Raw genomic sequence first — 13,782 nt, forward strand, 5'->3', positions numbered from 1 at the left:
GCCATGCTATTTCAGAGGGAGGGATCCTTAAAAACAGAGACAGCTTTTGTCCTCTTTTTTAAACCAATGCTATTTCTGTTCCATGATATAATGTTGTGCAGGTACAGGTAATGATGGCGGCTCACAGATAAAAGATAGATAAAAGCACAAGGATGTGTAACTGAAGCATTACCTGTGATAGTGTACGGGTAATAGTTCCAAGCCTTCTCTGTGACATAGAAAATTTTAGGGACCACTGCTCTGGCCCAACTGGGCAGCTTGCTGAAACACAGAGAAAAAAGAGTCGATGGATTTGTAAATTGAATGAGACTAGCAATACAAAAAAAGGCAGAAACGTTAGAGGACTGGTGAGTGTGGGAATTATTGAGACATAAAATGGCAACTGCAGGCTTAAACAACATGTATGTCTAGTTGGTTGACCTTTGATGGAAAGGTAATATAATCATTGAAATATACTATATGTTACTGCACAACTGCTGAACTTCACAAGGAATTTAAAACAGATAATATACATTCACAGAACATAATGGTACATATCATTAATGGGAAGTCTGTTGAGACTTCAAGGACAAGGTGAAGGAACTACTGTAGACTACCATATCTAAATAGTATACTATTATAGTAGGAGGCTAAACAGGAAACTAAAATTAGGAATTTATCATATAATGTTTAACTGACAGAAATGATTCAGGATGGAGAGGTATGAAAAGTTCTGTAATTCTGTTTTCTAATCCGGTTGTGCTCAAGCCAACACTTGTTTAATAAATCTGCAGTTAAGATACCGCTCTGTTCCTATTCTTTCAGCTGTGTTAAAGACCGTGTTAAAGTGGGAGAGTTAATATTTAAAAAATACCCCAAATGTGACAAATAGCTTGTGTGCTGTATAGTCAAAGTAGTCCTCTATTAGAGCTGCTTCACTCTTTTTCTTGGCCCAATCATTGGCATGCATGTGGAGCCATAATGGAGCCCATTCACGGCAGCCATGATGGCTCTATGGAAGTTGATTACACTGATTACACCCTGCCCCCTGCAGTGGCGTTTCACCAGAGCTTGCACCACCATCATAGACACAGGGAGGGACATAAAGGATGGAAAGTACAGAGAACTAAGTATTACTCAGCACAAACTGCCCTCTAAATGCTAACTGTTGCGGCAGAGTAGCCGGGCACCGTATTGGGCGTCCAATCAAAATGCAAATGATTACTGATGAAGAGTAACAACAGGGGACAAACCTTGGTTAGCTGGAGGGAAAATGCCGTGCCACATATTTGAAAGATGCATGAATTTGCAAGTGAAGAGAGCAGAACTTTGATGCTTTCAACATTGGAACAGAAAGTCCTGATTGGCAATTGAGGAAAAAAAGTGAGTGCAGACGGTTTCAGTTCACTGCAGCCCAAAGCACAGATTGCTCCAGATTTCAGCAAACTGAATAGCTAATCTAGCCGGGCAAATAGCACCATAATTCGACACAAAGCTGATGAATTACATTGTAGCTAATTTCACTTTCAGGATAATTCTCTTTTAAACAGGCCATTGATTACTTTGACTCCCACATTAACACCCTCTTTCCTTCTTATTCTGTGTCTAGCAAATGTAATTGAATGTGAAGATTATACTGAGAGCCCGTATGGACCACAGAGACATTAGACAGTTTCCTCTGGTCTCTCTCCAATGGACTGTCAAGCAGCCAGGGGACTGTCCAGACACAGCAGACTGGTCACATGTCCTCACACTGCCTTAACTACAAGCCACACACACACACACACACACACACACATGCACAGAGCGCAGCTATTACATGGTAACAGGTGGTTCGTGGGTGGAGGGAGGCAGGCGCGGCGTCCGACAGGGACTGCTCAAATTATCCATCACTTACACTGACGTCATCTCTTTCTACCCACACACACACACACACACAGAGTAAAACACACACACACGCGCGCGACACCGAACCTTCCTCTCCTCAGAGTCTGTCAGTGACACTTCAGATTTCCCAGAGGCCCTCTTATTTGTCACTTCTGACCACAAAATATCACCCTCACTGCCTCTCACTTTGGTATTCTCTAATCTGAGTGGCCCAGTTGTTTGGGCTTCATCTCATATCAGTCATGTTATCACACTACAATAAGAGGACATGGGAATTTAATTCTGCAGAAAAACTGAGACAACTGTCCATAGGATTACGCTGTTCTTCAGTTTGAGCATTTAAGAACTAGATGAGTGAAGTAAATGGGCTAAAAGCAACAAAGGGCCCATTATCTTAAGGATAGTTTATGGTGCTATACCACTATTACACAATTAGTTAGCACCTAAAATGGCCAAATAGATTAAAAAACCTATTTCATCTCCATGCATTAGTAATATTTCCTGTTGTTGAAGTGAGTTACCATGAAAGAAAGTGCATGCCTCCTGTTTTGTATCTTGTGCTGTCCAAGCAAGCATAGCCTGGTCACTGCCGTTTGTTTCTACGTGATGTCTCAGCTGTTTAAGTCATTATCCCCTGCAGAAGTAACCTGTAACAAACCTTTGTTCATTAAGGTCTTATCTAAATACTCACGTCTCAACTTGGCTCAGTTGTCAATGTCGGCAAGTGCTCAAGCGAGACACAGAATCCATACCAGCAAGTGCACCACAGCTGACCCTGTGCTCTGCTCTATGTATGGAAATCAATACTTTCAAATTGCATTACTTTGATATGGGTTGACTGAATTGATGGATTTGTGCTGTATGCCAAGGTGTAGATTTATTGAACTCACTGGCTGGGGGACGATAAGCACACAGTATAAGACTGGCCATGAGCTGACTGAATTACTGCTGTAAAGGAAGGCCATGCACTGATTGATTAACAAAAAATAGCTAAGATAAAAAACAAATTCTAAGGAGAACCAGTGAAAATTTGGAGGTCGGCATGACGTCTATGATGTCTGCAGATTAGGTTCAAGTGCAGTACACTCAGTTTACAATCAGTGTCCACTTTATTAAGTACACCTGCACAGTTTAATGCAATACAATACTGTGATACTGTTTTGGAGCCAATCCCAGCTGACTTTGGGTTACACCCTGGACTAGTCACCAGTCAGTCGCAGGGCTGACACACACAGATGCTCACACTCACTCCTACGGGCAGTTTAGAATCACCAATTAACCAAACCTGCATGTCTTTGAACTGTGGGAGGATAATCATGATGATCATGTCCTATATCTGACTGCATATACTGAGCTATTTATTGTAGTAAGTCATCATAGAGTTCATCATATCATCTTTTCTTTGTCAAATCTCTCCTGGAAGCTTTGTCAGCAGCAGCCTAATGAACGGTGACTTGCCACAGAATTAAAAGGGTTATTAGTGTGAGATGAATTATTTGAATAATTTGCAGAATTTGTGGGCATTGGCATTTCTCTGGAGCTAGGCAATCAAAGGCAGGTTTCTCCTTTTGGGGTCACACATTTCTAAACATTGTAAATAATTTATTTGCACTCACTTGTTGAGGTAGATTCGTTTCTCGGTGAACTGGCCGGATCCGTGCTCGGGGTCTTCATACGGCTCATTCTGGACCACCTCCACCCCTTCCCCGCGTTCACTCTGTTCAAGACTGTGTTTACTGATCATATACAGCTGGCCAACCCGGTACTGAAAGACAAGCAGGAGGCAAACAAACACAGAAGCTTGATATTAGATCAATTTTTATTAAATCTAGAGGGACAATTAAAGTAAGAGGAGGAGGTCATCCTGATATATTAACATTGTTATAGAAACAAACTGTCCTCATAGGTACACATCTGGAGTACAATTCTGATGAGGCTACTTTGAATGGAAACAATATGCCCTTGCTTGAGGTCTAACAACTGACTCTACAGTATAATTTTATAGCTGCCATAAAAATAAACGCGGAGGGGAAAATACCAGGATTACTGCACTCACTGCCTGGTTCTTGACACCTGGAGACAGTCGCCACAGCGAAAAAAAACTGGCGGATTAAGAGCTGTCCACAGCATAGTGACAAAGGCCTCATATCAGGTCAGGACCAAGCGGCACAACAATGGCAACAGTAGCAGCGGTAGCCAGTGAGGTGACCCCCTCCCACGGCCCCTTGTGACACATCAGTTACCACCCACATCTTTCACTCATCACTGACTGACCCACTTGGCCCAATGACAAAGTCACTTTTGGTCGCCTTGACAGGTCGGACTGGGGCGTCACATGGAAACTATTTTCCATACATTTGGAAAACAACGAGCGCCGGAGTGAGAGTAGTCCAGGACGGAGATTTCCGACTGCTTGTAGGCCTATTTCCGGGCCGGGGAAATCGATCTGGCCCTGATGGTGACTTATGCCACTCTGCTGGAATGCCAAGTGTTCATGTAGGACTTAACTGCCTCACACACACACACACACACACACACACACACACACACACCAAGGATAGCTCTGTTAAGCAAATGGAAAAAAGGACAAGGGCTGCCTGGGATCCTGACTTGTGACTTTATATCCAGCCACAAAAAGCAAGGAATGGAGGGAAGAGAAATGTGATAGTGCACAGGGAAAGAAGGCAGAGCCAGTGTGGACCAGTAAACAAGCTCGGGGCGTAAGTTCTTATATCACGATGTTAAATTTTCCTCATCTGCCGACCATGAGAGAAAAGCGAGCGGCTGAGATAGAGTATTCCCAGCTGGAATGTTGATGGCAGTGCGTTTCTGACTGAACAGCTGTTGCAGTCTGGCATAACTTTTCAGCTGCAGTGACACAGTCACAGTTTGGGCACAATAGAAGAGGATCCTGTATTCAGTTACAGGCAAACACATGACTGACATACAAAGCACACGGGCTGTGATTCTGGACTTCTTCTCAGCTCTTTGAAGCTATTCGGCACCAAATAATTCAGTGATATGGTTTTATGGCCCTCAACTAAAATTTTAGGCAGCAGGTGACTTTGTTGAGCAAAAGATTTAAAAATTTTTATTGTACAATACCTGCAAGGCAGAGAGACAGAGTTAGAGACATGCCGGTAAACACAGGGGAGCATTTAACAGCTAAAGAGCCAGATATTTCCCTCAGGAGCTGTTGGAGACCAAAATAGAAAAAAAATGGTAGTGAATATTGGAGTTTGTTTACACCATATTAGCTTCGTAGGGTTATAATTTGTCAGCGTTGTGCTTACAATTTGTTGTCCTGCCCCCAAGATTTAATGAATGCGGGTTTAGAATTAGAAAAACTGCTACAGGCCCAGAGGTGGGTCATGTTGGGTTCAATGAGTACAATCAATGTCATCTATGTTAAACTGCAACAGTATGTGACATGTATATGAGAGGATGCACGAGAGTCGGAAATTTTACTAACATATGCCAAACACATTATGTTTAAACAGCGAGAGGAATTATTGTGGTCATACGTTGAGAGTCACCACCAGAGATATACTTAAGACATGGCATTCACAAAAACAGCTACAGACCCAAAGACCCATCTTTGTCACTTTGTTTGCAAAAGTGAGGTAATTATTTCAAAAGGTGAAGCAGCTGTTGCTGTAGTTTATATTATTTTGTCCGCTCCCTAAAATTAATTACAGCCTTATTTGTTGTATATTTCAGACAACATATACTCTAAACATCATTAGGGTGAGAGAGATGGAGAACGGGTTAGCTAAAAGAAGAAGGAGGAGGTCGTCACCCAGATCAGTAATTACATTTTGAGAGATTCCTGTTTGGGCAAAACAAAAATGAGAGACGGTCGAACAGCATACATAAATCTCCCTGCCAGATGAAAAGCATCAAGGCAGAGTACCCTCTCGAGAGGACCCCTGAGCACCACTCGGATATCGCTGATGGCTGGCAACATTAATGGATTAACATTAAGCACCATCTTTCCTATTTTCCTCGGCTCATTCAGGGTTCAGACACTTTCTGTAAATGCACCAACCGTTGTTACGCGATGCTACCTGAGTTTGTATTCAGCCCCTGTCTGCTGTCTACCTGAGAGCAGCTGATGATGAAATAAGAGGCTGCGCTGATTGTTGTCTTTAGAAATGTTGTTGTAATGACAATAAGCTCTTATTATCTCTCTGTCTCTCTAAAGACAGCAAAGCCGTTGATCAGGATCAAGGGCTGACAGAAAGGAGGAAAAAAATACTGTATCATAATCTCCACTATAGTTTTTGTCTCCCATTGTCTCTCTTTTGATTTATTTACCTTTCTAGTCTCTGACTTTTCTCTGTTTCCTTCTTTCTTTGCTCATTATGTTGTATCTGTTAAAACCACAAAGTTCAGTCATCTCCAGCACTCAGTAGTCGTCATCTATCATTGTGAGTGTCGCATATGGAGCTACTCTCAGCGGCATTACAGGTTATTACAGGTGAAAAGATCAGAGGGAGTTTTGCAGGTTAAGCTGACCTTAAACAAAATGTGTGTTAGGTTTCATTATTTCATTATTAAGTCCCTCTGCTTCTTTTCTTTTAATCCCTTTGTGAAACGTCTGTGTTCACACCATAATTTCTACAATATTATGTGGCAGCAAAACCATACAGAAAGCTGAAATAAACTTATGAGACGGTGGAGAAACCAGGAGCGAAGAAACATCCTATTTTCTGGAGTAGTGAAAGAGGTCTCCATTGCAGAGGAACTTCATGGGATGGTAATGATTGATCCAGGTATTAGTCAAACCCTTGTTACCAGGGAAACAGAGTCAGGGCTTGTATAGCATGTGGTTGAAAAACGCACAAAAATATTTTTTAATGGTCTTAATTCTTTAATGCTCTTAATTGGCAAATGACAATGGTATAAGTAGAATAATGCCCCCCGAGGTGTTCATTGTCAGGAATTGATGGATGGTGTGGAGACGGAGAACCTTCTGACCTGCAGCGGAGGGCATCATCCCTTCCATATGTAAAATAGCATTTAAAGACGAAAGCTTTAGCCTCTGTCGGGATTAAACTCTCTGTGTCTCTTCCTGCCCGTCTGGTTCTTTGTTCTAACACAACAGCTGGTGGTGGGGAGCTGTGGTCACTGTGCTACAGCCAAGGAGTGTGTTAATGTAAGTGTGAGATAAGAATCCTGACAGAGCACACACACACACACACACACACACACACACACACACACACACACACACACACACACTTAGACACATAACACAATACTAGGCACAATGCTAACATATAATTAAAATGTAACCACTGACAGAGTAATTACTGCTTTGAGGGCTCTGTATTCTTGGATAAATGACTGTGCTCCTGATGAGATAAATAGCTTACATTTAGATGTTTATTTCAGGGCTGTTTGTGTGTGTGTGCGCGCGTGTGTGTGTGTGCGTGTGTGTGAATGAGAGAGGAAGATCTGTAGCTGATCATGCAGATCATCTTTAATGTAGCTCAGAACCCACTCAAAGGAGATCAATAAAGTCACATTATTGTTACAATTTTTTTGGCGATTCCTATGCAGTTATTTGATTTAGAGCGTGCACTATTAGTGCCCGCAGTTCAACTTGCAATACGTGCATAACACAAAGGCTTCTGATTTATTCCTCACAAAATACAATACTACCATCTGCTCATATGGTGGATGAATTGTTTTTTGTATCGGAAGGAGCACACAGATATAAACACCCACCTCTCAGCAGATGCACACAAACAGCGGCCAAATGAGAATTTCCTAAATGTAAATAGAGACATATTTATTCATGCTGGCAAACGTTGATTCTAATTTATCAAGCCATATGCTAACAAACATATTCTAAAAACTTGGAACACAAATACACTCCAATAGTTGGAATGAATAACATTCAACATGTAAGCTTAAAACAAAAACTTTATTTCCACCCAGTATTCCATGATTTCACATATTATTTCCTCGTACCTAGACAGGAATCCATGCACCAAACAAAAACTTTACACTGTAATCTAACCATAATTGCCATAATCTAATCTCATATTGGATAAGGTCATCAATTGAGATATTACATTTGGATGTGCAGGTGTACAGCACAATGTCTGGAAATTCAGCTTCAGCATACTGACTCAAAATCATCCAGAAAATGAAGCAACACTTCTGGCAGTGTGAGAGAGCAATCTCCATTTACTTCTTCACCTCTCAGACATGATGAAACCATCCGAGTAAATAGAGAAAAGCTAAATATCATACATCACAGAACTGCATTAAAATACATCCAGGAGGCCTGGTGCTACCCTGCTGGAAATAACGCGGTGGCACAGCTGACAACATGCATGTTTCTGAATTCACAGAATTAAGAAATTCTACTGGGATTGACATTGTGGTGGGCCGTAATATAACAACATGCTGCTCTTGTCTAACTAATAGAGGGAAGTTCAAATGAAAGAGAGAGTAGAGCGGGTTGAAAACAAAGAGTGAAAAAGCGACAGAGCTGTTTGTGCATCAGATCTGTAAGGGAATAAATCTCCGTTCGATGAAAATATTGCTGTAGACAGCACATGAACATGCAGAAATTGACAAAAATAGTATTCAGTGCTTGTGTATTTATACAGAAAGCTCTCAGAAAAACTGTAAGCGTAATGAGAAAATATCAAAATAAACAATATCAGTGCAACAAAATCAAATCACAGCCAGGCTGCTTTTATTGGAGGGATCTACGTCTTAACAATTCATATGGATCACAGAGTTGATGGCTTAGGAGAATGTGGAGAAAATAATTGTGAAGCAAGTGATTCAGAGCTGCTTATTGCCTGAACTCATGAATCAACTCAATTCGAAACCAGACTGCAGAGATCTGAAGGGACGCCAGCTGAGCTCGTTGAGGCACAGAACTTGGATGCAGCTTCAGCTCTGCATCAACTGAAGTTTCATGGCAAGTTTTCCAGACAAGTCGGGGTTAATTACAGGAAGGAGCCAGCTACAGATTACACATCACAGCTGCTTTCTGTGCTCTGATTCGTAGGGTCACTTCAGATCACTGAAATTCTAATCAAAGACAAACGTCCTAAAATGACAAACGACTTTCAAAAGATGTTTAGACATTCACCTCTTTCTGTCTGTCATCTGAACCTAAGGCACAAGAGGCACAGACACAAATATACATATTCTTGTACTCATGAGGACACTGAAATCAATTTCCCAGCCCCTTTCTCTCACCCCCACGCCTGCACCTCTGAGATGAGTATCTTCTCTCTATTTTCTTACCTATCTTTGCAAAAATTGTGTCCAGCTCTAAAACTTTTTCTTCTCACAAGGACCAAAGTACAACACCACACACACACACACACACACACATCACACACTGCAGTTTCAGCAGAAATGTGGGCATGCTGTCAAGACCGTGTGCATATGACTGACTGCATTTGCTGCATTCACGCTGATTCAGCACAATGTGAAGGTGAGCGTTAACTCCCTGTAATCATTTGATAAATTCATGTTCATAGCAGCGTTTTTCACACAGGCAAAATACGAGGATGCAAAGCCGCAGCTGGCTTGGGACAGCAACGAGTTGTGGTAGTTCGACACTAGTGTGCGCCATGCCACACAAGTGGACGATTGCCTTTTGTAATTTCATGACCTTACTCAATAACTCAGACTAGTCAGTCAGTCAGTCCAGCAGCAATCGAGCCTGACAGGCTCAAGACCAAGATGACCTACAGTGTCAGTGCCTTTTTTCCTCAGGAAGAACAGGGCGTTGAGATTCTACCCAAGATGCTCAGAGTAAACCTTTTGTATTTTGAATTGTGCTTGCTTGCTTGCTCCATCAAGTCAACCTAAACTGAAGGATATTTTCTAAACTCTCTGTAGAGTCAAACATCTGTTACTGGAATTCATTATGCAAAAGTTGTTTTGGAATCTTGGACACTTGAAAAAACTGCTATAGCCAGCCCCCCTTACATAAGATACACAGAAGTGATCATGTGTGCTTGTCAGTGTAGTTTAATTCCAGAAAAACATTTAAGTCTGAAAAAACAGACCACATACTAGCCTTTATTGTAATCATTTTTTTTCAAGCCACAATAGAAGGAAGGTCAGAGTGGAAAATGTACCCATCTATTGTAGTGTCATAGTATCATCCATTAGTAGAATTATTCACATTTCCTGACATATACTATATAACAGTATTTCCCATTTCTGGTCCACATGCTGCATGTTTTCTATGGTTCCCTGCTCCAACACACCTGTTTCAAATGAGTGGGCCATTATCAGGCTGCTGCAGAGCTTGGTGATGAGCTGATCATTTGAATCAGCTGTGCTGGAGCAGGGAATCATTTAAAACAGGCAATGGATTGGGAAACGCTGCTATATAACTATCTCTTGTTTGATTCATAGTAACAATATTAGAAATCTATAAAGATGATAAAGGTGGTTTTACATTACCAGGTCTTGAGATAAGATTTCTGCCTACACTTGAGCACAATGGGGAGTCTCATTTGTTTTGCTCAAATGAGCATCACTATGTGAAATTCACTTGCACTTAAACGTGGGGCAACACATAAAATGTACTGTCCAGCTACTATTATAGATGGAATGAAGTGGAAATGACACCAGCTCTGATACACACAGAGAGGTCTTTTTAAAGCAACTTGCCAGGAGCAAAAGAGCACATTATTTAAACTATGTCAAAGACACACTGAGCAGCTTATTAATACTGGTTGCTGCGGGTGTGAGAGAGCACTCTCCTGTTGCGCATCTCTTTCTACACATTTCTCACTACACTCCTGATCAAAATCTTAAGACCGGGGGAAAAATTACAAGAATTCTGCATTTTAACTCAAACAGGCTGTTTTCAGCTGATCAAAAGTTTAAGACCATAGCCTTAAAATGTCAAAATCTGCACAAAAATCTGGCTTTCATGACATTTTCATTCAGGCATTAACACTGTCATGACCTCCTGATGGCAAAGGCAAAAAGGCTTTCTGTTTTTGACCGTGGTAGGATTGTTGAGCTGCACAAGCAAGGTGTCTTGCAACGTGCCATCACTGCAGAGGTTGGACGCAGTAAGACAGTCATTTTACATTTCTGAAAGGATCCTGAGGGTTATGGGACGGGGAATCCGACGGGCTGTCCATGAAGACACAGGCCGATCCTCGACTCAAATTGAGGCCGTTACTGATGCTGACTGCAGCCCAATAACCATAAGACAGCATCCGCGAGAGAAGGGCTTAAAGAACAAAAAACGTCTTCAAAGGCCATGTCTCCTCCCACGCCACAAACTTGCCCGTTTGGACTTTGCAAGGGAGCACCAAACATGGGACATTGAAAGGTGGAAGAAAGTTTTATTCTCTGATGAGAAAAAATTTAACCTGGATGGTCCTGATGGCTTCCAACGTTACTGGCATGACAAGGAGATCCCACTGGAGATGTTTTCTACGCGGCACAGTGGAGGAGGCTCCATCATGATCTGGGATGCTTTTTCCTTCAGTGGAATAATGGAGCTTCAGGTTGTGCAGGGACGTCAAACGGCGGCTGGTTATGTGAAGAAGTTGCAGCGAGCATCCCTCTTGACTGAGGGCCCTCGTCTGTGTGGTAATGGGTGATGGGTAATGGGTAACTGGGTCTTTCATCAGGACAATGCCGCAGTTCACAACAGCCGCCTGATGAGGGACTTCTTCTAGGAGAATAACGTTGTTCTTTTGGACCATCCTGCGTGTTCCCCAGGTCTAAATCTCATTGAGAATGTTTAGGGATGGATGGTGAGGGAAGTTTACAAAAACGGACGTCAGTTCCAGACCATGGATGCCCGTCGTGAAGCCATCTTCACCACATGGAGGAACGTTCCCACCAGCCTCCTGGAAACACTCTCATCAAGCATGCCTAAACAAATTTTTGAAGTGATCAACAAGAACGGTGTGGCTACTCACTACTGAGTCCTTTTTTGGCACTATTAGTTCTGTTTTGGGTTTTTTTTGGGCTATGGTCTTAAACTTTTGATCAGCTGAAAACAGCCTGTTTGAGTTAAAATGCAGTTTTCAATAAATTGCCTACTCTCTATTTTTTGTCTCTTGCTCCTGTTTCTTCTTTTTGTATTTTGAAGCTCTACTTGCAACCTGCTTACGATCCAGCAATGCGAAATGCGAATTCTTGTCATTTTTCCCCCGGTCTTAAGATTTTGATCAGGAGTGTATCTTCCTCTCCACTCATCCTCTCATCCTGCATCTCTGCAGTGTCCCAGGTCACTGAACCAAAGATTACATAACGTCAAGATCACTCACTACGGATCACTCCACTATGCATCATCTCTGCTCCCTGCCTGGCAGCGCACTGGGTGGCCTACTGTAGGGATGGGTTTATATGCATTCATGTAATAGGGGAGAAAAAAGGGTGAAGAGAAAGGGATGGGGGAGGACTGGATCGAGGTAGCGTGGTACAGATCATGAGCAGGAATAAGACAGCAAAAAAGAAGGCAATGGTGCAGAAGAAAGATGTTCAGGAGCAGACTGTTGAGCCATTACGTAAGAGGATTTGATTGAGGACAGCTGTTTCTGTCTTGCTGTCCCCACCGCTCCTGTTCCTCTTCCCATCCATATGATGCATGTCACTTTCTCCTTCAATCTTCCTTCTGCTGACAGTCTTTTACTTTAAATTACCCTTTTTTCCCCTCCTCCTAGTTTTTCTCATGTCCTCCCCGCTGCCTCCATGAGCCAGGTTTCACAGCATAATGTCAGCCATTATTCTAATGCTATAGTGACTGAGGGCATTTCACCCCTTTTACCAGAATACAACTCCTTATTTCAAACCCTGCAATAACACCTTTGACAACATATCAGAACTAACAACACATTAGATCCTGACTGAGTTGGCAGTGACAGCAGAATATAATTATGTTGCCTTTAAGGACTCCATGTGATACAAATAGACAAGAAAATACTACTGGATTATTGCGTATTTCTATGAGTATGTTCATACCATAACTGCTGTTCATATTTATGCATTCATATGAGTGAGATGCCTTCTAATAGAGGAATTTCATGTTAGGTGTAAACAAAGTCTTTGTCTCAAAGTCTTCTTTCCACCGTAAGGTTTTTGACATGTGAAATGCTTCAACATTCACAGGGTGGATCAGCAGACATAGTTCACAGATGACATATACTAATGACTTTGGGTTCTTTTACTTTTCCTCGAGGGCCAACATATGGCTGACATTTGTGGCTTTGAGTAAAAAAAAATATTTGGATGGATTTCCATGAACACACATTCCTTTCCAACCTGTTGATGAATTGCAATAACTTTGGTGAGTCCTTGACTTTTCATGTGGAGGCATCATGTCAAAATTTTCATTTGTCCGATATCAGGTTTGCGAGCAAATAAATTCCAAAATAATGACCTTCCCATAACCCTAACCTGTACTTTGTTTAGAGCTAATAAGCAAATGTTAGCATGCTAACATGCTAACCTAAGATAGAGAACATGGTGACATTATACCTGCTAAATATCATCCTGTTTGCACTGCATGCTGATGATAGCATTATTCTCAAAGCATAGCTGGGCCTAAGTGCAGTCTCAAAGTGCTGCTAGTGTGGCTGTAGACTTGTTTTTCTAAAAGTTGCATGTAAAAAAAAAAAAAAAAGAAGAAATAAAGCAAGTGCATTTTTTTGGCATTTGGCATATGATGCAACTATTGACACCTTGTGATGTTGGTTCACTGAGATCCTAAAGAGCAGGTAGTGTTCTACTGATGAGTAGAGCCTGTAAGATGGGATCGATTTTTGTGTGATGTGAGAAGAAGATGAGATTCCCACATCCCAGAAACTCTGAAGCCTATGAGGCTGCTCGCTGTGAACTAGTAAGAAAAAACAGTAAGAGAGAGACAGAAGAAGAGGCAAATAAAAGTGAGTCATA

At 41.8% G+C, this 13,782-nt stretch overlaps 1 protein-coding gene across 1 annotated transcript in view; it reads right to left on the minus strand.

Annotated features, from left to right (window-relative positions):
* The window catches only part of pitpnc1a (phosphatidylinositol transfer protein cytoplasmic 1a), a 40,810-nt gene that overhangs the window by 10,626 nt on the left and 16,402 nt on the right, over positions 1-13,782 (minus strand). The window contains exons 2-3 of the mRNA XM_070847227.1: positions 3,483-3,631; positions 173-261 (exon numbers count right to left, since the gene is read on the minus strand). Of these exons, the coding sequence (XP_070703328.1) occupies positions 173-261; positions 3,483-3,631 (238 nt within the window). The remainder of the gene's footprint in view (positions 1-172; positions 262-3,482; positions 3,632-13,782) is intronic.

This window comes from Pempheris klunzingeri, chromosome 17 (assembly GCF_042242105.1).
Source record: "Pempheris klunzingeri isolate RE-2024b chromosome 17, fPemKlu1.hap1, whole genome shotgun sequence".
Taxonomy (NCBI): domain Eukaryota; kingdom Metazoa; phylum Chordata; class Actinopteri; order Acropomatiformes; family Pempheridae; genus Pempheris; species Pempheris klunzingeri.